Source organism: Lepidochelys kempii, chromosome 2, assembly GCF_965140265.1.
Source record: "Lepidochelys kempii isolate rLepKem1 chromosome 2, rLepKem1.hap2, whole genome shotgun sequence".
NCBI lineage: Eukaryota > Metazoa > Chordata > Testudines > Cheloniidae > Lepidochelys > Lepidochelys kempii.
The window spans coordinates 10,480,263-10,504,426 of NC_133257.1; the positions used below are offsets into that span (position 1 = coordinate 10,480,263).

The window sequence follows — 24,164 nt, forward strand, 5'->3', positions numbered from 1 at the left end:
TTGCAGTAACATCCTCCAGTGAGTCCACAGCTTTGGGTGCATCACAGCAACACACCTTTGTTTTCTGGTTAGGTCCTCCCTGATGTTCAGCACCTGAGATTAACCTTTTTTTAAAAATCTTTTAATAGAGGAAAATCCATACATAATATCAAATGTCACTTTAAGGCTTGAGAATGGCTATGCTGCTGGTATGCTTGGACCAATGCCCATCATTCTGACCAATATTATTGTCCTGTTCCCTTGTAGTCCCATCTGTCTGTCTCCCCTTGTTCTCATTTTATGCTTAGTCCCTACCCCAAAGACTTTACAGTCTATCTTTTTGTTTTTGTATACCGCCTAGCACCTTGGAGCTTTTACCTCTTCCCCTGGCCTGTGCCAGAGGAAGCAGAAGGTATTGAAAAGTGAGCTGAGTCTTAGGGCTGGGCCTAGGCACGTCCACCCTGGGTTACTGAGTATATGGGGAGAGCCCTGTAATCCTGCACTGGGCCCAGTTAAATACCTGATAAGTGAGAGTGGGAGGAGGGTATGTATTGTCCCCTGCTACTTAAGTCCATCCCGTGTGTGTTGTTTATTCACCGGCATGTCCTGTCAGCACTTCTGTGGGCACATCTACACTGAAAACGCTGCATAAGCGCTGCTGTAGTGTTTTAAAGAAGGCTCTAACCCAGTGGGCAAGAGCTCTCCTATCGGCTTAATTAATCCACTTCCCTGTGAGGCAGTAGCTGTGTTGATGGGAGAAGCTCTCAGTGGCAGCTCCTCTAGCGCTCCCACCACGTCTGGACTTGATTTCACAAGACCGCAGTCGGTTGCTTCACCTGAACTGAACCTCCCTGCACCTGACGGCATGGTTGCTGTGTGGCTGAACCCTGAAGAGCAGGCCTGCTCAGAACAGGCTTGGCAAGTCTTGCTAGGTAGCAGAAAGCATTCCACCAGGACTAACTATTTAGCGAAGTGCAAACGCTTCACTAGTTAGGCCTCCGAGAGGAATCTTTCTCCATCCTAGTCTTCTCTGTAGTCTGTACTGGATGATCTGCTCCACCTCTTTTAAGGTTCACTTGACAGCTATCTTGGCTGTCCAGTGGAGGGCAAATCAGTATTCTCCCATGAGATGACAATCATATTTTTCAAGATCCTGGAAAGACTCTACCCTCAGGTTCATGACCCGATTCCCCCATGGAACTTAAACCTGGTCCTGTCAATGCTCACAGAACCTCCCATCGAGCCGTTAGCATCTTGTTCCATACTGCTTCTGACTTGGAAGTTCGACTTTCTAGTGGTGGTCACCTCGCCCAGAAGGGTCTCTGAGATCCAAACCCTGATGTCAGAACCCCCTTATATCGTATTTTTCAAGGACAAGGTCCAGCTGCATCTGGCCTTCCTTCCAAAGGTGGTGTCACAATTCCACAAGAACCAGGACATTTTTCTTCCGCTCTTTTCTGAAACCTCACAAGACTGCCAAGGAGAGTCTGCTCCATATATTACATGTTTGGCGAGCCCTAGACTTCTATATTGAGAGGACTAAGCCTTTCCGCAAGTCTATACAACTCTTCGTAGCAATATTGGAAAGAATGAGAGGCCTTCCACTGTCATCCCAAAGAATCTTGTCCTGAATAACTGCCTGTATCCTGCCTTGCTATGAGTAGGTGAAGGTTTTGCCTCCAACCATTGTAACCACTCTTTCCACAAGAGCTCAGAGCTCATCAGCAGCATTCCTCACACAAGTACCAATCAAGGACATCTGCAACATGGTCGTCGGTTCATACCTTACTGTCCCACTGTGCTGTCACCCAAACGGTCTATGGCGATGCCAGCTTTGGAAGAGTGGTATTGCAGTCAGCACATCCATAAACTCCAAGCCCACCTCCAAGGGTACTGCTTGTGAGTCACCTAGCATGGAATGGACATGAGCAAGCACTTGAAGAAGCAAAAATTGTTACTAACCTTTTGTAATTGTTCTTCAAGATGTGGTGGTCTTGTCCATTCCATGACCCACTGCCCTACCCCTCCATTGGAGATAACAGCAAGAAGTAGCTGAGAGGGTGCGGGGCTGGCAACACCCCTTATACCAGCACATATGTCCATGGCCTCAGGGGGCGCTAGAGCCAGCCTTATGGATACCTCTGAGGGAAAAATCTGCAGCAACTGTGCAGACAGCATGCACACACCAAGCATTGCATGGACATGAGCAACACATCTTGAAGAACAACAATATAAGTATATAAGAACCTATATACTAATTTCTTTTCTTAAGTTGTATATTCTAATATGACAGAGAAAAAAGGTGGTTTATTTCACCCAGGTTAATTGTGTTCATAACTCCAAGAAACAATGCTCATTTAGTCTGTTTTGATAATCAAAACAAGACTGTTCCACTGTGCTCTTGCCTCCCATACGGCATGATTTTGGGAAACTGCATGTGCTAAGATGGGTAGCCAAACTTTTTGGCCCGAGGGCCACATCAGGTTTGTGAAACGATATGGAGGGCTGGGTGGGGAAGGCTGTGCCTCTGCAAACAGCCTGGCTATTTCCCCTGCCCCAACCCCCCCCCCCCCCGGACCCCACCCCCTAGCCAACCCCCCCTGCTCCCTGTCTCCTGAGCACTCCCCCCCCCCCAAATCTCTGCCCCATCCAACCACCCTGTCCCCTGACTGACCCCCAGGACTTTCTGTCCCTTATCCAATCCCTCCCCCTCCCCCTGCCCCCTTACCAGGCCACTCAGAGCGGGCAAGACAGGCTTATTGGGAAGTCTGGGAGGTGGGCGGGCGCAAGCTGCACTACCCGCGTGGCGAGCTGAGGCTGCGGGGGAGGAGGGACAGCAGGGGAGGGGCTGGGGACTATTCTCCCTGGCCGGGAGCTCAGGTGTTGGGCAGGACAGTGCCATGGGCCGTAGTTTGCCCACCTGTGTGCTAAGAGCTGGACCAACAGTTAAGAGGAGTTTATTGGAGATTTCCCCCAGAAAACCCCAGTCCTCTTGTAGTGTAATCAATGGTCTTAATATCTTTTTTTTAAAGAAAGGAAAAATTGCTTGTAAGAAGACCAGCCAGAATGCTTACTAGATGAGATATTAAAAGCCTCCTCTGCCTTAAGATATTTTTAGAAGCAATGAGATTTGGATCATTATCATAAATCTTATATCCAGGTTTATTATGGATTAATGGGATAGATTTCAAACAGGTAGATGAGCACATTTTACAGAATATTCTCTCCTCCTCTCCCGACCCGCTGGAAGAAAAAAGGCATGATCTCCTCTTTCTCTTATTTACTACCTCCTTTTGATTTTGAGAAGGGAAAAATTAACTTAAGGTAATTGAGTACCCTTCAGTCCAGAGACTTATTGAAATAGATCAGGTTTTGTATATATGCAGGCCATGTACTTTCTGAAGTTCCCATACCAGAAGGACTTCGACTTTCTATCGGGTGGGTTGGTAAGCAGTGTTTGGAGCATCAACCTGTTCAGTGTGCCAGCTGTGGAGAGCAGCAGTTACATCCTTTGTCATACCTTTTCAAAACATTATTTTCTCAGTGTGAGTCCAGATCAGACTGGATCCTTCAGTCCCTTTTCAATTAACAGCCCTGATTAGCCCTCCCCCGAACATTGTAACTGCTAGCTAGTCTCTCTCAGTGGTGATTTGTAGACACAATGTCATAAAGGAGAGAAAGGTTACTTACCAAAATAAGTCCTGCTTACTAAATATGTTGGCTCTATAGATAAATACCAGTCTTCACTTCAACTTTAGAGACTTAAGGAGGGATGCACCAGGAGACAGAGTAATGGAGGGACAGTTAGGGATTGGAGACTTCTTATGCCCTTGGTTCTGGAGTACTGGAACGGACATGTACATGCTCCCTTAATGTCAGCTTTGAAATGGTTTGTAGCACAGTTTACCAATATACAGGTCTTAGCACAGATCTTCAGAGAGAATAGATTTGGAGCACAAATGTTAAATTAATTTTTGCATTTTTGTTAGTGCAACATTGTTTGACTTAATTTATTTGCACAATATCAGAAAATTGAATCTAGCTAGGAAGTTGTTATATGGGATGCAATGGTAGTGGCGAGAGTTTTACTACATACGCTCTTCAGTCTTTAAGGGTATTTCTACACAGCATTATTTAGTGAAGCTGCACAGCTGGGTTGACCAACTTGGAGGTAGCGGGGCTCCCATTAACGTTGTAAAAATAGCTGTATAGGCTGTTCTATGAAGTTGTATCTCAGACTTGAGCTTGGGCTCTGAAGCCCATCCCCCTTCCTAGATTTTCAGATGGAAGCTATTTTTAACCAAAGATCTTGCATGAAGCTATTGATTCTCTGACCTTGTAAGGTATGTAGCATTTTTCAGACTGGTTCTTACTAATGCTAGTTTTTAATTTTAAACGTTACTTGTAAATTTAAATTCTTGTTCATAGATGAGTATAATTCTGATTCTTAACAGCTTTTCAAATAAACTTAAGATAAGGGAGGGAAAGTTGGCTAGATTGTCGGGCTCAACTGGTAGTGATCAATGTCTCTATGTCTAGTTGGCAGCCGGTATCAAGTGGAGTGCCCCAAGGGTCGGTCCTGGGGCCGGTTTTTTTCAATATCTTCATAAATGATCTGGAGGATGGTGTGGATTGCACCCTTAGCAAGTTTGCAGATGACACTAAACTGGGAGGAGTGGTAGATACGCTGGAGGGTAGGGATAGGATACAGAGGGCCCTAGACAAATGAGAGGATTGGGCCAAAAGAAATCTGATGAGGTTCAAGAAGGACAAGTGCAGAGTCCTGAATTTAGGATGGAAGAATCCCATGCACCGCTACAGACTAGGGACCAAATGGCTCCGCAGCAGTTCTGCAGAAAAGGACCTAGGGTTTACAGTGGACGAGAAGCTGGATATGAGTCAACAGTGTGCCCTTGTTGCCAAGAAGGCCAATGGCATTTTGGGCTGTATAAGTAGGGGCATTGCCAGCAGATTGAGGGACATGATCGTTCCCCTCTATTTGATATTGGTGAGGCCTTTTCTGGAGTACTGTGTCCAGTTTTGGGCCCCACACTACAAGAAGGATGTGGAAAAATTGGAAAGAGTCCAGCGGAAGGCAACAAAAATAATTAGGGGACTGGAACACATGACTTATGAGGAGAGGCTGAGGGAACTGGGATTGTTTAGTCTGCAGAAGAGACGAATGAGGGGGGATTTGATAGCTGCTTTCAGCTACCTGAAGGGGGATTCCAAAGAGGATGGATCTAGACTGTTCTCAGTGGTAGCTGATGACAGAACAAGGAGTAATGGTCTCAAGTTGCAGTGGGGGAAGTTTAGGTTGGATATTAGGAAAAACTTTTTCCCTAGGAGGGTGGTGAAACACTGGAATGCGTTACCTAGGGAGGTGGTGGAATCTCCTTCTTTAGATATTTTTAAGGTCAGGCTTGACAAAGCCTTGGCTGGGATGATTTAGTTGGGGATTGGTCCTGCTTTGAGCAGGGGGTTGGACTAGATGACCTTCTGAGGTCCCTTCCAACCCTGATATTCTATGATTCTATGAAATGCACAAGTACTCCTTTTCTTTTTGCGAATACAGACTAACACGGCTGTTACTCTGAAACCTGGCAATATAAACTGTAATTACTGAATTGTGGAAGGTTGCACCTGCCAGTTTTTCCTTGTAAACCCAGATTTGCAGGGTTAAGTATTGTTCATTTGAAATTGAGGATTTTAAATTTAAACATAAGCTTAGAAACTGTCTGTGGATTGACATTTTATACATTGCCCGCTAAACCATTTTAATGTCTTGAACTTCAAAAATGTAATTATCAATACAGTTAGAGAGAGAATCAAGTTCTTCAGGAGAGATCTTTTTGCAATGGGAATTCATTCTGTTTTTATAAACTATAGCTCACTTAGCAGACATTTTCCCAAATACCACTCCTTTCCAGTTCCACATATGAAATTCAGGTCTTGCCCACTGCTATACTGCTCCACCTACCAGAGAGTGAGGAGGCAAAGAAATTTGTCATGGCTAGTTTCTGCAATGGTGGTATTCTAGTGGGGCTTCTTCCCTGTGGAGACCATTTTGTATCAAGACACCTGCCAGAACATTTTCAAAAGTGATGGTGATTTTGGATGACCAACTTGAGACTCTGTAACTGTGCCTGGTTTTTTTGGAGGCTGGGTGCTCAGCACTTTCTGAAATATCAGAACCCGTGAAAGTGTCTGAAGTCAGGAACCTGAAATCATTTGTTATGCTTAAAATTCTAGGCTCTTGTCTCCTCATTATTAATATGCTGAAACTGTTATTTTGGTCCTGCACATCTCTGAGAATCCTGCTCCAAGGGCTCGCATGTCGTGATCTGATGTGACAACTGCATACATCAACCGATAGGCCAGCCAGAGCTTGTTGCTCAGGGCAGAAAACTTCAGTATATGTTTCAGTGATGTATCAAATTCTCTTTAAATCATTTCTTACCTGTAAAGAAAGGCTAATGGATTTGTAGGTTGGCTGAACAGATGGCAGCTAAGTTGCATAAATCTTTTCAGCATTTTGTTGCCTTCCAAGTTCTCTAAGTATTAGCTATATCACTGTGCCCCAGAGAGTGAAGCTTACTTATCGTAAATGGGCCTTCAATTCAACAGCTATATACATATTTGCTTTCTTGTGGGACTGAGATAATCAAAATGTGTACACTGCCCCATTTCACCCCTTAATTTAGAGATTTCTTGGGAAAGACAGGCAAAAAAAGGAAGCAGGTGATATAGAAGCCACATTACATCAGGCAATCTTAGTTGTTCAGGACCTCTGCTGTATGACAATTCATATATTCCTATTAACAGTTAATGCTAAGAGAAATGGAAGAGATGTGAAACCAAATCAATCTCTAACTATTAGGGATCAGGAATGACACCTTCATTGGGGCAGATTACTGTGGAGACTTCTGTACTGTTCTTTGAAGTATGTAGTTCTGGCAACTGTCAAAGATATGACAGAATAGGTCAACCACAGGTGTGATGCAGTATGACAGTTCTTATGACATATTGAGCTTGTTTCACTAGTGACTCCCACTTAATCTGGATCTTTTGCTATGGTGCCTGTTATCACTCATTAGCCCTACCAAACTTCATTGGATGGTTTATACTCTTGTATGCCTTAGGCATCTGAGAGACATCGTCACAAAAAGCTCTGAGTTCTTGTGTAGTGGTATGGACTATTCCACCTCAAAAGCTTACTCTTGGTTACAATGGATCTTCAGTAAACTTGTTCAGGGAAATTTTCTTGTGAGTAAATATTGTTTCCAGCATGTTTTTAAATTATTTTTGGTTTGATTCAATAAATTAACATGTTTAAAAGTTGGTATTTTGTCTGCAGTCTGGCAAATTGGATTTCATGAGTTGGGCATACATCCTAATGCCTTAGGTTGTCACTTTTTCTTTGAAGTCAAGATTTAAAGAAACGATGGGCTTAATTTTGCAAATTCCCTCATTTTATTGAATTGATATCTTAGGTGCAAAAGCCAGAAACTACTTTTCCGTAACATGTAGAACAATAATTTTTCTGTATATACTTTCTTCCATCTTTTATGGAGGAAAAAGAATATTGTGTGAGAGTGTTATTTTTACCTCTAAGTCTGTTGCTGTTACTGACATTAGGTTAAGAAAGGCTATAAAATATCTCGTTTTGAATCTCTGTGGGACATTAAATTAATTGCAGTCAATTTCCCTTGCAAGTCTTAATAGTCCCATATATAAAACAAATATTATTTTGTTTGTTTAACTCTCGTAGATGGAGGACTAACATATGAAAAGTATCAGACAGGTAGCTGTCTTAGTCTGTATCCGCAAAAACAACGAGGAATCCTTGTGGCATCTTAGAGACTAACAAATTTATTTGGTCATAAACTTTTGTGGGCTATAACCCACTTCATCAGATGCATGGAGTGGAAAATACAGTAGGCAGGTATAAATATACAGCACATGAAAAGTTGGGAGTTGCCTTACCAAGTGGGGGGGTGAGAGCTAAAAAGGCCAATTCAATCAGGGTGGATGTGGCCCATTCCCAACAGTTGACAAGCAGGAGTGTGTATCAACAGAGGGAAAATTACTTTGTTGTGACCCAGCCACTCCCAGTCTTTATTCAGGCCTAATTTGATGGTGTCAAGTTTGCAAATTAATTCCAGTTCTGCAATTGCTCGTTGAAGTCTGTTTTTGAAGTTTTTTTGTTGAAGAATGGCCACTCTTAAGTCTGTTATTGAGTATCCAGGGAGATTGAAGTGCTCTCCTACTGGTTTTTGAAAGGTGCCATTCTTGATGTCTGATTTGTGTCCATTTATTCTTGTGCACAGAGACTGTCCAGTTTGGCCAGCGTACATGGCAGAGGAGCATTGCTGGCACATGATGGCAAATATCACATTGGTAGATGTGCAGGGGAACGAGCCCCTGATGGTGTGGGTGATGTGGTTAGGTCCTATGATGGTGTCCCTTGAATAGATATGCGGACAGAGTTGGCAATGGGGTTTGTTGCAGGGATTGGTTCCTGGGTAAGTGTTTCTGTTGTGTGGTGTGTAGTTGCTGGTGAGTATCTGCTTCAGGTTGGGGGGGCTGTCTGTAAGCGAGGACTGGCTTGTCTCCCAAGGTCTGAAAGTGAGGGATCATCCTTCAGGATAGGTTGTAGATCCTTGATGATGCGCTGGAGAGATTTTAGTTGGAGGCTGTAGGTGACCGCTAATGGCGTTCTGTTACTTCCTTTTTTTTGGACCTGTCCTGTAATAGGTGACTTCTGGGTACCCTTCTGGCTCTGTCACTCTTTCTTCACTCAGCAGGTGGGTATTGTAGTTGTAAGAACGCTTGATAGAGATCCTGTAGATGTGTGCCTCTGTCTGAGGGATTGGAGCAAATGCAGTTGTATCTTAAGGCTTGGCTGTAGCCCATAGATCATGTGATGTGGTCTGAATGAAAGCTGGAGGCATGTAGGTAAGTTTAGCGGTTAGTAGGTTTCTGGTATAGGGTGGTGTTTATGTGACCATTGCTTATTTGCACTGTAATGTCCAGGAAGTGGCTCTCTTGTGTGGACTGGTCCAGGCTGAGGTTGATGATGGGGTGGAAATTGTTGAAATCCTGGCGGAATTCCTCAGATTTTCTTCCCATGGGTCCAGATGATGAAGATGTCATCAATGTAGCGCAAATAGAGTAGGGGCACTATGGGACGAGAGCTGAGGAAGCGTTGTTCTAAGTAAGCCATAAAAATGTTGGCATACTGTGGGGCCATGCGGTATAGCAGTGCCGCTGGCTTGAAGGTATAAATCGTCCCCAAATATGAAATAGTTGTGGGTGAGGACAAAGTCACAAAGTTCAGTAACTAGGTCTGCTGTGACATTATTGGGGATACCTGAAAAGTAGTGGTGTTGTAGCCATGTTGGTCCCAGGATGTTAGAGACACAAGGTGGGTGAGATAATATCTTTTATTGGACTTACACAGAGCTCTTCTTTAGGTCTGGGAAAAGTGCTCAGAATGTCAGCTAATTACAAGGTGGAACATACTGTTTAGCATAAGTAGTTACCATGTGTTTCAAGGGACCAATCCAGGTGAAGTAGCCTGTTAATACCTCTCCAGTCACAGGGGGAGGTGGAAAAAAAAGGCTGCGGGGGGGTGTTAAGTGGGTTATATATTGTTGTAATAACCCATAAATCCACTCTCTCTTGTTTTGCAGTTTCCTTTAAAAGTGGAGAGGTCACATATAAAAGTGTTCACGCACAGGTGAAAATGGTGTTTTTGTCTCTTACATTTTTCTGTGTGAGTTCGCTTGAGAGCATAATGATTGGTTTCACCAACAAAGTTGTTGTTGGGGCATTTAGTGCACTTGATGAGGTACAGCAATGGGACGTTCCCCTGGTGTTATCTGGACCGGTGACCGAGGACTCCAATCCTCGACTCTGGGAGCCAGCCTCACCCTGCTCTGCTGTGAGAACCCCGACTCCCGGGATGTTCATGCACAGCCTCTGGTATGTAAGCTGCTCCCAGCTACCGCTGCTTGGACTATGCAACAGAATGATACTAGCCAGCATCCGAGACACAACCCTAGGAATCAGGCTTGTTATCCCAAGGTGGGGGCTCTCTGCAAAGATAGATTTTAAGTGATAATAAGTGAAAGCACAAGAAGTCAGCTTTGGTCAAATGAAATAAAAACAAAATGCATTCTAAGCTGATCTTAACACTTTCAGTGTCCTTACAAACTTAGATGCTTCTTACCACAGGCTGGCTAGTTGCCCTTCAGCCAGGCTCTCCCCTTTGATCAGTGCTTCAGTCGCTTGGTGGTGATGTCTGTAGATGGAGGTGGAAGAGAGAGGAAGAGCGTGGCAAACGTCTCTCCCTTTTATCATATTCTTCTTCCGTCCTGGCTTTGCTCCCACCCACCACTTAAGGGTCAGGTGAGCATTACTTCATCGTAGTCCCTGACTGACCAAGGGAAGAGGGGTGACTCACTCAAGAGTCCAACAGATCTTTTGTTGCTGCCTAGGCCAGTGTCCTTTGTTTCTGTGAAGCTGGGCTGGGTATGTCCTATACGTGCCCTGATGAAGTGTGACCTGCCCCTCTGTTTCTGGAGAGTTTTGCCTGGGCTTGTTTGAAGCCATGAGGACACATTTTCAACCTCATAGCTATATACGTGAAATTACAATCTATAATAATATTATAACAATGCTCAGTGCATCATGAGCCTTCCGAAGACACCCGACATGGCAAACTTTGCATTGGATACCACACAATCATATTATAAGGATGAACATGGGGGTGCTGGGTGTTCCCCCGAGATAGAGTGTCACAACCACATGTTGTGATATGCATGTATAGGACCCATAGATCTTGAAAGGTTGTTGTGGGGCGGGCAGTGGGGTATTGATCATTGTAGTAGTGGAGATATGTTTACAGGTTTTGCATCTGTTGTTCTGGCAGGGTCTGGTGTCACTTGGAGTTGGTGTGTCCTGGTCTATGGGGAGCTTCTGGCTTGGAGTGGTTGGGGCCAGAAGAGGTGGTTCAGGAAAGATGTCTTTCAGCATGTGGTCCCCATTAAGTATGGGTTGTAATTTTTTGATGATACCTCATGTGGGTTCGTTCTCCCAGGCTGGCTTTGTGAGGGTTATGGAGTTGTAGTTGGTTCTGCTTTTTTTGTGGTTTGTTTTTGTTGGATGGCTGTCCTCAGGTGGCTGAACCCATGGATCATCACACCTACTTTCACAGATCCAGTAATCACCCCAAACACACAAAGAAATCTGTTATCTACAGCCAGGCACTCTACCACAGAATAAGTGCCGAGGAGAAAGTCCAGGATATACACCTTAAAACACTTAAAATAGCCTTCACCAAACAATGACACTCTACCAGTGAAGTAGGTCACATCATGTAACAGGCCACCTAAATATTCTGAGAGAAACTGCTTCAATACAGAAATAAAACACTTTAATAAACACACTGCTAGTGGTCACCTACTACTCCATACTGGAATCCATATGGATCTGACCTCTCAGTCCTCATCCTCAAAGAAAACCTGCACAACACCTTCAAAAAACAAGCCTGAGAGCTTAATTTAATAACTTTTCTAGATACTAATATACATGGACTGAATAGAGATACTGGATTTATGGGTTATTACAAAAATCTATAACTCACTTAACACCCTCACCCCATCTTCCTCCCCCCCCCCCGCCCCTTTCCCCCTATGACTGGAGAGGTGTTAACTGGCCACTTCACCTTGCATAGTCCCTGGACATATGTGTTAACTACTTATGCTTAACAATCTGTTCCACCTTGTGTTAAGCTGTGACAGTCTTGAGTACATTTCCCAGACCTGAAGATGAGCTCTGTGTAAGCTTGAAAGCTTGTCTCTCTCGCCAACAGAAGTTGGTCCAATATTACCTCATCCACCTTGCTTGACTAATATGAAAAGCAGTCCTACACTGTAGCCATTATCAAGCAAAACCCATTTAGGTGTGAAAAATTAAAAAAGTCATTCTTATTATATTCTCATCCCTAGATGTAATACATTTCACATTGGAATTAGATTTCTTCAAACAAACCATCTGCTTCTAAAACACACACACAATAATTCCTGTCAATTATATTCTACAGTAGCTATGAGATGTCAGCATTAATAAATTGACAGTGAAATACAAGAAGATGCAAATTAATTTTCAGCTGAGAACAAATATTAAACAGAATATTGTCTGTGTAGCTGTTCCACTCTTTCAGAACAGAGATTGGAACCCTCTGGCTGTTGTAACTGCACACTTGTTTCCTCAAGTTCATGAGGAGCCATTGCCTTAACCCCACTTCTGTTTCTTGTGACTACTGTGGAAAGAGAACTTGGAACCCTCTATCTTTTTCTTTTTGGTCAATTTTTTTCTTGGTAGATAAGCGCTTAATATTAATGGTGGTTTCATTTTACTGTTGTTGAAGTTTTATGGTAATGTTAGTCCTGTCCCACTATGTGGTCTAGACACACACATAAACAAAATCTGAGATAAGACTGAATAAATGAGTAAGGACAGGAGTGTGGATTTGTACTGACAGTCTTCTCAGAGCTAGAATTGCTAGGTAAGTAGCCTTTCTTCTTCTAGTGGTGGTCCCTTTATGTATTGTAAACTCTGGTGCACCTGCATGCAATGTGCCGGAGCTGGAAGATTTTTTTGTAGCAGTCTGTTGACCCGCGTGTGTCGCATGTTTTGCCTTGTGTGTCAGGCGAGGTTATATTAGGTTGTGTGGATCGACGCCTCTTCAGTTCCCTCTTACCGCCTCCTGGCCAGAGTCTGAATCCCTGTTCCTTCATGATAATAGCTTGACTGCAAGACCATTTTCATCCATTTGTATATAGTTCTTCTTTGTTTTTTTAGCTGTAAATAGTTGTTAGTATAGTGTACTTAGTTAATCTTCGTTGGACAAGAGACAGTGCTTCTGCACCCTCCTGGAGGAGGGTTGCCTGGTGGCCAGGATGAGGGTCCACGCAGTCATGGATACTGCGGATACATACTCCCATTGCCTCGCCACATGTGTGGTCATGCGCAGCAACTTTGGCTACAATCCAGCAGCTTCCCACAGGAGGTCAAAACCACAAAACAGGACCTCCCTTTTGATAAGGAGAAGCACATCTCCACCAAGGCAGATGAGTCCCTTCACTCCCTGAACTACTCAAGGGAGAAACTCTGGTCCCTTGGGATCCATATCCCATCACAAACAGCAGCGACATCCCTTCTATCCCTGGCAGTATGCATAATATCCACCCTACTATCACTGGCAACAAGAATTCCTGCGGAAGCGACATTGTCCACAGTGCCCCCAGGCTGCGTCCCCTGCCATGACCATCTCCTGCATCTTGATCCACCAACAGCCCAAGGCTCACTTTTGACTCACAAGTCGAGTGCTATGAACCCTCCCTGTCACCACTCTGGTCCCCCCAGTTGTCTTTGGGGGCCGTCCTGCCCTCTTCGCCCACAATTGTGGCAATATTGCCATGGATGGTTGGGTGCACCACAGATACTCTATTGAATTCCTTGTTTTCTTCCCCACATGGGGCACCCCTCAGACGCTTACTGGGGATCCTTCCTATCACTGCCTCCTACAAGAAGTGGCGTCCTTGTGGCAATGGACATCATGGAGCATCCAGATATCTTCAAGTCCTGCGGGAGCTCATCTTGTCCATTTGCAGATAATGCTCTACATCTTAATGAGAAGCTATCTTAGAAGCAATTTCTTGTTAATCCAGCTGAGTGTTCAGAGATCATATTTGTCACGTTATTCCTCTTCACTCATTTTACAGAAAAAATCCTTTTATCTTGCTGTTGTCTCCACTTATCGGAAAGAGGAGGCAGAAACTGTCCATCACCCTTGTTACACCTCCTTCATATGAGTCTGAAACTTTGGCTGTTGTCCCTAAAGAACAGTAGAAAACCAGGATTGTGATATCGTCACAAATGAATTCATAAAAGGAGTAGGAGATACCTTTGATCAAACAAAATTACTAGGAGGGAATTTTCCCTGGTAATACCTCACTCCTTTCCTCCTTCCAATCCATGGTACTGTGCTGATGTGGGAAGTGGTAAGACAGGAGGTTGGACATATTTGCTATCTGCAAAAGAGTACTTATCTACAAAAGAGAGGTGCCCAAGAGGAATGAGTTGTAGCTTATCAGGCAGAAATGAATTGGGGAGGAATTTTTTATTTTTCAGTTTATTGATCAGAGTTGTATCTGGGTGAATGTCCAAATTTTTAAGAACAATACAAAATTAATTACTTTGAAAGGGAGATTCTTAAATCTAAAATTTATCTATTAAAGCTCCTTCCCTCATACTCGTACAGAAACTTGAGAGAAGCTGGGCTTTACCCAGTACTCTGAAGGTCACCAGACTGTCCTTGTCTGTTAAATATAGTGGGCTGGTGTGCTGTAAAGCAAAGATCCGTTATTTTCTCTGGTCCCTGTACTGTGCAAAGTAGTGTTAAATGTTTGATGAACTGACCCCTTGTGAGGAATCATTTACAGCAGTGATCTCCAACTTTTTTTTTATGCCCAAGATCACTTTTTGAATCTAAGGGCAACCCAGGATCTACCCTGTGCCCCTTCCCCGAGGCCCCACCCTGCTCACTCCATTGCTCGCTGTCCCCCACCCTTACTTACTTTCTCTGGGTAGAGGGTTGGGGTTCAGGCTCTGGGCTGGGGCCAAGGTGTTCGCAGTGTGGGAGGAGGCTCTGGGCTGAGTCTGGGGCAGGGGGTTGGGGTGCATGAGAGGTGCAAGCTCAAGGAGGGAGTTTGGGTGAAGGAGGGGGCTCCGGGCTGGGGCAGAGTATTGAGGTGCAGGAGGGGATACAGGGTGCTGGCTCTGGGAGGGGGGTCAGGACTGAGGCAGGGTTTGGGGTGCAGGAGGGGGTATGGGGTGGTAGCTCTGGGAAGGGTCTGGGGCTTGGGGTGCAGGAGGGGATACAGGGTGTTGGCTCTGGGAGGGAGCTCAGGGTGGGGTTTCAGGTTCAAGAGGAGGTTTGGGGTGCAGAAGGGGGTATGGGGTGCTGGTTCCAGGAGGGGGCTGAGGATTGGGGTGTGGCCTCCTGCTGGGCAGCACTTACCTCTGGCGGCTCCCGGTGGGAGGCAGGTGTGGTGAGGCTAAGGCAGGCTTCCTGTCTACCCTGGCCTCACACTGCTCCCGGAAGGGGCCAATGCGCACCTGCAGCCTGAGCGCTGCCCCCCTCTGTAAGCATCGCCCCCACAGCTCTCCCGGCCAGTGGGAGCTGTGGGGTTTGCAGGCAGGAGCAGTGTACGGCGGGAGACCCCTGTCTGGCTGCGGGGCCTCGCTGGCTGCTTCCGGGACCAGCGTGGGGCCAGGGTAGGCGGGGAGCCTGCCTTAGCGGCAGCCACGCTACACTTCCAGAGATTGCAATCGACTGGGATATCCTCTAGGATCGACTAGTCACTGCAATCAACCGGTTGGTGACTACTGATTTACAGTGTACAGTAGCTACGGTATGTGCTATTATGAATAAGTAACCTTTTCCTTATGAAGATGCTCCCAGTCAACTATCACTGTTTGTTTTATGTAGTTATATGCTTTTTTGTGGTGCTCATCACTGTAGTTTCTGTGAGCATCTTGTAAACATTAATGAATATATAGATGGGGAACTGAGGCATTGAAAGATTAACGGTATGTCTACATTAGTGCACAAGAAGCCAGGGTATAGAACACTAGCCTGCTGTGCAATAAGTTTCCATATGGACCCTGCTACCAAACAATAGTGCAGTTTAACGTACTGCTTGTTATTTGAAATGGCAGTGTCAAAAATGCACCATAAACTTTTAGTGCATGGTAGCCAGGTCCACATGGAGGTTTACTGCCTGGCAGACTAGTGTCTATACATTGTCTACTGCTATGGATTCACACCCTGGTTGCTGCACATGGTTTCAGTATCGATAAGCCCTAAATAGTTTGTCCAAGGTCACACGAGGAGTCAGTGGCAGAATTAGGAGTTGAGCTGAGATCTGCGTCGCAGTTCAGTTTCTGAATAGTACATCAGAAGAAAGTTGTTCACTAGACGTCATTCTGCATATTACTGTAACATTTTTAATACTTAACATTTTCTTCCAGCAATTATTAATGTATAAATTTTTTTATTATTTTTAGCTAGTTATATAAAGTCACTAATTGTTTTGATAATGGGTACTTAATGTCCTTTGGTGTAGTATTGACGCTTTTTATTAACGCAAAGTTACAGTAAAACGTTAACATATTATATCATACATTACTTACTATTTATGCAGGATCAGGTTAATATTCAAAGAACCTGTCTTGCTGGATAAGAAGCTCTCCTCCTTTAGAAATTTGGCCACCCTTTTTAGTGTACTATAAATACTTATCCTCTCTTTGGAGCTTCTGTTGTGTATGTACTTGGTATGACATCTTTTCCATTGCAAAGACAGTCCATATTTTACTAGCCCACAATTTCATAAGAGAAGTCACATTTTTCCACTACAAAATAAATAAATTGTCTTTCTGTTTAAAATGAACATCCTTTCCTGGAGCATTAAGTAAACAGATTGGGGGATCTCTGGGAAGCTGGTATTTTTTTTATAAGATGAATCTGTTGAATTATCTCCTCCCCAAACTGTCTAATTCCGGGACACAACCACCATATGTCTAAGTATGTTCTTCTTTCCCCACAATTCCTCAAACAAGGTGCCTCCCCAGGAGCAAAACTGTGGGGATCTTAACTGGAGTCAAATGCTATCTATACAGTAATTTATAAAATTTTTCTTTGAGTTACATAAATTGAAGATGTACATTGTCTTTCCCATATGGAGACCCATTCATCCAGATCAATTTCGTTGTCTCAGGACTTATACACACTAGTGCTTACTTCGGTATAACTTAAGTCGCTCAAGGATGCCATCCCCCTGAGTGATGTAAGTGACACCGACCTAAGCACTGGTGTGGAAGAAGCTCTCCTGCTGACTTAGCTACTGCTGCTTCAGGAGGTGGAGTAATTATGCCAACTGGAGAGCTCTCCAGAATGTATAGTATAAAGCATCTGCACTACAGCTGTTCAGCTACGTCGGTACCCTTTGTTTTTGATGTTTCCATATGGATTTTAATAGCACATCCTGTCATGTCAAGGATACCAATAGGGATGAACTGAAATAAAAATCATCACTGTAGTATTTTGGCGAACTTCAGAGCTCACTTGGCATAGCACATAATTGGCATAATATGTCATATTTAGTTCCTCTGTTGTGTAGTTGGCCAACTGAATTGTAGTTTGTTTATTTTAAAAATCCATTTACTTGGTATTGTTTATTGCTAATTATCCAAACTTGAACATAATTAATTGCTAGTGAGATCGTAAAATAAATTCATATAAATTATCTCAATACCACTTTTATAGTAAACATAATGAAATATATTCATTTTTTTTCCTATCATTTTCTATGTCAGTTTAATGCTTATGAAAGAGAGGAACTAATAGTGCTCAGAGCTGTGCATGGTGTTTGCCAGTGCTATGCACAACCCCCCACAAATATCTTCCAGTGTAAATTAATCCTGACTTGTGTCCCTAATATTCTAGTCCTGAAGTACTCTAAATTGGTGATTGTTAATCAGGGTTCCGGGACCCCCCCGGGGGAGGGGGGAAGGGAAGCCGTGAGCAGGTGTCAGTGGTCTACGAGAATAAACCATAGAGCAGGGCCAGCATTAGACTCACTGGGGCCCAGGGCAGAAACCTGAATTCTGAGCCCTGGTACGCATGGCTGAAGCCAGCCCTGAGCACTTTAGCTTTGCGTAGCCCCCAGCAGTGTGGGGCCTGGGGAATCACTCTGCTTACTACTCACTAGCCCTGTCTTTTAATCTACTGAAAAACAGTTGTTGTGGCATGGGTGAGCTGTGAAATTTTTATAATAGGTTGTGCAGGGAAGGGAACACAGAAGGAAAAAGGTTAAGAACCCCTGCTTTAAATATTGGTCAGCTGCAGCAAGTGGCATGAACATATTTCTCTGTATTTTGATTTCTAATATGAAGCAGAACCTCCAGTTAAAACAAACAAACAACCCAACCAAAACCCAAATAAAAAGCCCCCTCCCCCCACCCCCAAACTGCAGACACTTTGAAATAGTGACTGATTTAGCTTTGGGATTGGTTTTGTCATATGTTCATGATAAGATGAGGTGCTGAGTGTGTCCTATTTCCTTGTTGGGGCGACTGTGATTCAGTACTGTATGGAGATTACTTTAGTTCACTTTTAGGCTGCACTTCAGAGAGGGAAAAACATATTTTATGCTGCTTGTAATTTGATGTCAATCATCCAATTATTTTTATTGCTGTTCTTTTCAATAAAGTTTATATTTTGCTTTCCTGGGTAAACATGTTTTTCTTTCACAGGGTGTCATCAGCCCTGCTCAGTCCTGTCAGCATTAATTTATTTTTTCATGCTTTAATACCAAATATTTTCACACATTTAAACAGAAAATGAAAAGAAATAAACTACACATGGTATATAGCATATATGGTACTAGTTGGTTTTAAATTTAAAACTTACTGCTTACTGTGCATATGCTTATATATAATATATACATTTTTAATATAGAAAAGCTGTATGGTGAGTTCCTGAGTTGGAAACTAGAAGACACACTCTCCCAGTTTCCCCTAAAACCTGGGAAGATTGCAACCTTTAATGTAAACATTAAAGTGAAGCTAGACTTCTCCTGTCAAGAAAACCTTCTGCAAGACCTCAGTGATGGTAAGTTACAAATAGGCTTGGCATAGTGTGATTTATATTTTGTTTTCCATTTGATTGCTAATATCAGTTTATTTTTAAGCATTATTTTAAATTTTTATCTATTTTAAATTCTCATAGTTGTGGAAAATTATAGGAGGGATTAGACACTATCGGGGTCAGACAATACTTATTTAATGATAGCAGACCTTGAGATTCAAGAAGTTACAACTTTATAACTGGTTTCAGAGTAGCAGCAGTGTTAATCTGTATCCGCAAAAAGAAAAGGAGTACTTCTGGCACCTTAGAGACTAACAAATTTATTTGAGCATAAGCTTTCATGAGCTACAGCTCACTTAATTGGATGCATGCAGTGGAAAATACAGTGGGGAGATTTATATACACAGAGAACATGAAACAATGGGTGTTACCGTACACACTGTAACAAGAGTGATCAGGTTTCAGAGCAAGTGTTAGTCTGTATTGGCAAAAAGAAAAGGAGTACTTGTGGCACCTTAGAGACTAACCAATTTATTAGAGCATAAGCTTTCGTGAGCTACAGCTCACTTCATCAGATGCATATCGTGGAAACTGCAGCAGACTTTATATATACACAGAGAATATGAACCAATACCTCCTCCCACCCCACTGTCCTGCTGGTAATAGCTTATCTAAAGTGATCATCAGGTGGGCCATTTCCAGCACAAATCCAGGTTTTCTCACCCTCCACCCCCCCACACAAATTCACTCTCCTGCTGGTGATAGCCCATCCAAAGTGACAACTCTTTACACAATGTGCATGACAATAAAGTTGGGCTATTTCCTGCACAAATCCAGGTTTTCTCACATTCCCCCCACCCCCATACACACACAAACTCACTCTCCTGCTGGTAATAGCTCATCCAAACTGACCACTCTTCAAGTTTAAATCCAAGTTAAACCAGAACATCTGGGGGGGGGGTAGGAAAAAACAAGAGGAAACAGGCTACCTTGCATAATGACTTAGCCACTCCAAGTCTCTATTTAAGTCTAAATTAATAGTATCCAATTTGCAAATGAATTCCAATTCAGCAGTTTCTCGCTGGAGTCTGGATTTGAAGTTTTTTTGTTGTAAGATAGCGACCTTCATGTCTGTGATTGCGTGACCAGAGAGATTGAAGTGTTCTCCGACTGGTTTATGAATGTTATAATTCTTGACATCTGATTTGTGTCCATTTATTCTTTTACGTAGAGACTGTCCAGTTTGACCAATGTACATGGCAGAGGGGCATTGCTGGCTGATTTAGAACAACGCTTCCTCAGCTCTCGTCCCCTAAAGCCCCTACTCTACTTGCGCTATATTGATGACATCTTCATCATCTGGACCCATGGAAAAGAAGCCCTTGAGGAATTCCACCATGATTTCAACAATTTCCATCCCACCACCAACCTCAGCCTGGTCCAGTCCACACAAGAGATCCACTTCTTGGACACTACAGTGCTAATAAACAATGGTCACATAAACACCACCCTATACCGGAAACCTACTGACCGCTATTCCTACCTGCATGCCTCCAGCTTTCACCCTGACCACACCACACGATCCATCGTCTACAGCCAAGCTCTGCGATACAACCGCATTTGCTCCAACCCCTCAGACAGAGACAAACACCTACAAGATCTCTGTCAAGCTTTCTTACAACTACAAAGCCACCTGCAGAAGTAAAGAAACAGATTGATAGAGCCAGAAGAGTTCCCAGAAGTTACCTACTACAGGACAGGCCTAACAAAGAAAATAACAGAACGCCACTAGCCGTCACCTTCAGCCCCCAACTAAAACCCCTCCAACGCATTATTAAGGATCTACAACCTATCCTAAAGGATGACCCAACACTCTCATAAATCTTGGGAGACAGGCCAGTCCTTGCCTACAGACAGCCCCGCAACCTGAAGCAAATACTCACCAACAACCACATACCACACAACAGAACCACTAACCCAGGAACTTATCCTTGCAACAAAGCCCGTTGCCAATTGTGCCCACATATCTATTCAGGGGACACCATCACAGGGCCTAATAACATCAGCCACACTATCAGAGACTCGTTCACCTGCACATCCACCAATGTGATATATGCCATCATGTGCCAGCAATGCCCCTCTGCCATGTACATTGGTCAAACTGGACAGTCTCTACGTAAAAGAATAAATGGACACAAATCAGATGTCAAGAATTATAACATTCATAAACCAGTCGGAGAACACTTCAATCTCTCTGGTCACACAATCACAGACATGAAGGTCGCTATCTTAAAACAAAAAAACTTCAAATCTAGACTCCAGCGAGAAACTGCTGAATTGGAATTCATTTGCAAATTGGATACTATTAATTTAGGCTTAAATAGAGACTTGGAGTGGCTAAGTCATTATGCAAGGTAGCCTGTTTCCTCTTGTTTTTTCCTACCCCCCCCCCCAGATGTTCTGGTTTAACTTGGATTTAAACTTGAAGAGTGGTCAGTTTGGATGAGCTATTACCAGCAGGAGAGTGAGTTTGTGTGTGTATGGGGGTGGGGGGAATGTGAGAAAACCTGGATTTGTGCAGGAAATAGCCCAACTTTATTGTCATGCACATTGTGTAAAGAGTTGTCACTTTGGATGGGCTATCACCAGCAGGAGAGTGAATTTGTGTGGGGGGGTGGAGGGTGAGAAAACCTGGATTTGTGCTGGAAATGGCCCACCTGATGATCACTTTAGATAAGCTATTACCAGCAGGACAGTGGGGTGGGAGGAGGTATTGGTTCATATTCTCTGTGTATATATAAAGTCTGCTGCAGTTTCCACGATATGCATCTGATGAAGTGAGCTGTAGCTCACGAAAGCTTATGCTCTAATAAATTGGTTAGTCTCTAAGGTGCCACAAGTACTCCTTTTCTTTTTAAGAGTGATCAGGTAAGATGAGCTGTTACCAGCAGGAGAGCGGAGGGGGGGGTGGGGGGAAGGAACCTTTTGTAGTGATAATCAAGGTGGGCCATTTCTAGCAGTTGACAAGAACGTCTGAGGAAGGGGTGGGGAGTGGGGGAATAAACATGGGGAAATAGTTTTATTTTGTGTAACAACACATCCGCTCCCAGTCTCTATTCAAGCCTAAGTTAATTGTATCCAGTTTGCAAATTAATTCCAGTTTACCAGTCTTTTGTTGGAGTCTGTTTTTGAAGGTTTTTTGTTGAAGAATTGCCACTTTTAGATCTGTAATCGAGTGACCATGGATTTGGATTTTTTGACCATGGGATGGTGTTCCGAGGAGGAGTGCTAGGCAGAGATGGGCTCCACCTAATGAAGAGAGGGAAGAGCATCTTTGGAAGCAGGCTGGCTAACCTAGTGAGGAGGGCTTTAAACTAGGTTCAGCGGGGGAAGGAGAACAAAGCCCTGAGGTAAGTGGGGACGTGGGATACCGGGAGGAAGCACGAGCAGGAGAACGCAGAAGGGGAGGGCTCCTGCCTCATACTAAGAAAGCAGGACAAACAGAACGTTATCTCAAGTGCCTATACACAAATGCAAGAAGCCTGGGAAACAAGCAGGGAGAACTGGAAATCCTGGCACAGTCAAGGAATTATGATGTGATTGGAATAACAGAGACTTGGTGGGATAACTCACATGACTGGAGCACTGTCATGGATGGATATAAACTGTTCAGGAAGGACAGGCAGGGCAGAAAAGGTGGGGGAGTTGCACTGTATGTAAGAGAGCAGTATGACTGCTCAGAGCTCAAGTATTAAATTGCAGAAAAACCTGAGTTTCTCTGGATTAAGTTTAGAAGTGTGAGCAACAAGGGTGATGTCGTGGTGGGAGTCTGCTATAGATCACCGGATCAGCGGGATGAGATGGACAAGGCTTTCTTTCGGCAACTCACAGAAGTTACTAGATTGCAGGCCCTGGTTCTCATGGGAGACTTCAGTCACCCTGATACCTGCTGGGAGAGCAATACAGCGGTGCACAGACAATCCAGGAAGTTTTTGGAAAGTGTAGGGGACAATTTCCTGGTGCAAGTACTGGAGGAACCAACTAGTGGCAGAGCTCTTCTTGACCTGCTGCTCACAAACCGGGAAGAATTAGTAGGGGAAACAAAAGTGGATGGGAACCTGGGAGGCAGTGACCATGAGATGGTCGAGTTCAGGATCCTGACACAGGGAAGAAAGGAGAGCAGCAGAATACGGACCCTGGACTTCAGAAAAGCAGATTTTGACTCCCTCAGGGAACTGATGGGCAGGATCCCCTGGGAGAATAACATGAGGCGGAAAGGAGTCCAGGAGAGTTGGCTGTGTTTTAAAGAATCCTTATTGAGTTTACAGGGACAAACCATTCCGCTGTGTAGAAAGAATAGTAAATATGGCAGGTGACCAGCTTGGCTTAACCGTGCAATCCTTGATGATCTTAAACACAAAAAAGAAGGTTACAAGAAGTGGAAGACTGGACAAATGACCAGGGAAGAGTATAAAAATATTGCTCAGGCATGCAGGAGTGAAATCAGGAAGGTCAAATCACACCTGGAGTTGCAGCTAGCAAGAGATGTTAAGAGTAACAAGAAGGGTTTCTTCCGGCATGCTAGCAACAAGAAGAAAGTCAAGGAAAGTGTGGGCCCCTTACTGAATGAGGGAGGCAAGCTAGTGACAGAAGATGTGGAAAAAGCTAATATACTCAATGCTTTTTTTGCCTCTGTCTTCACGAAGAAGGTCAGCTCCCAGACTGCTGCACTGGGCAGCACAGCATGGGGAGGAGGTGAGCAGCCCTCTGTGGAGAAAGAAGTGGTTCGGGACTATTTAGAAAAGCTGGACGAGCACAAGTCCATGGGGCTGGATGCGCTGCATCCGAGAGTGCTAAAGAAGTTGGTGGATGTGATTGCAGAGCCATTGGCCATTATCTTTGAAAATTCAAGGCGATCGGGGGAGGTCCTGGACAACTGGAAAAAGGCTAATGTAGTGCCCATCTTTTAAAAAGGGAAGAAGGAGCATCCTGGGAACTACAGGCCGGTCAGCCTCACCTCAGTCCCTGGAAAAATCATGGAGCAGGTCCTCAAAGAATCAATTCTGAAGCACTTAGAGGAGAGGAAAGTGATCAGGAACAGTCAGCATGGATTCACCAATGGCAAGTCATGCCTGACTAATCTAATTGCCTTCTATGATGAGATAACTGGCTCTGTGGATGAGGGGAAAGCAGTGGACATGTTGTTCCTTGAGTTTAGCAAAGCTTTTGACACTGTCTCCCACAGCATTCGTGCCAGCAAGTTAAAGAAGTATGGGCTGGATGAATGGACGGTAAGGTGGATAGAAAGCTGGCTAGATCGTCGAGCTCAACGGGTAGTGATCAATGGCTCCGTGTCTAGTTGGCAGCCGGTATCAAGTGGAGTGCCCCAAGGGTTGGTCCTGGGGCCGGTTTTGTTCAATATCTTCATAAATGATCTGGAGGATGGTGTGGATTGCACCCTTAG

The 24,164-nt window shown here is 44.1% G+C and overlaps 1 protein-coding gene across 3 annotated transcripts in view; it reads left to right on the forward strand.

Annotated features, from left to right (window-relative positions):
* TRAPPC9 (trafficking protein particle complex subunit 9) overlaps positions 1-24,164 on the forward strand; it is an 829,667-nt gene that overhangs the window by 158,808 nt on the left and 646,695 nt on the right. For all 3 annotated transcript variants that reach the window (XM_073330054.1, XM_073330052.1, XM_073330055.1), the window contains exon 16: positions 18,572-18,724. In XM_073330054.1, coding sequence (XP_073186155.1) covers positions 18,572-18,724 — 153 coding nt within the window. The remainder of the gene's footprint in view (positions 1-18,571; positions 18,725-24,164) is intronic.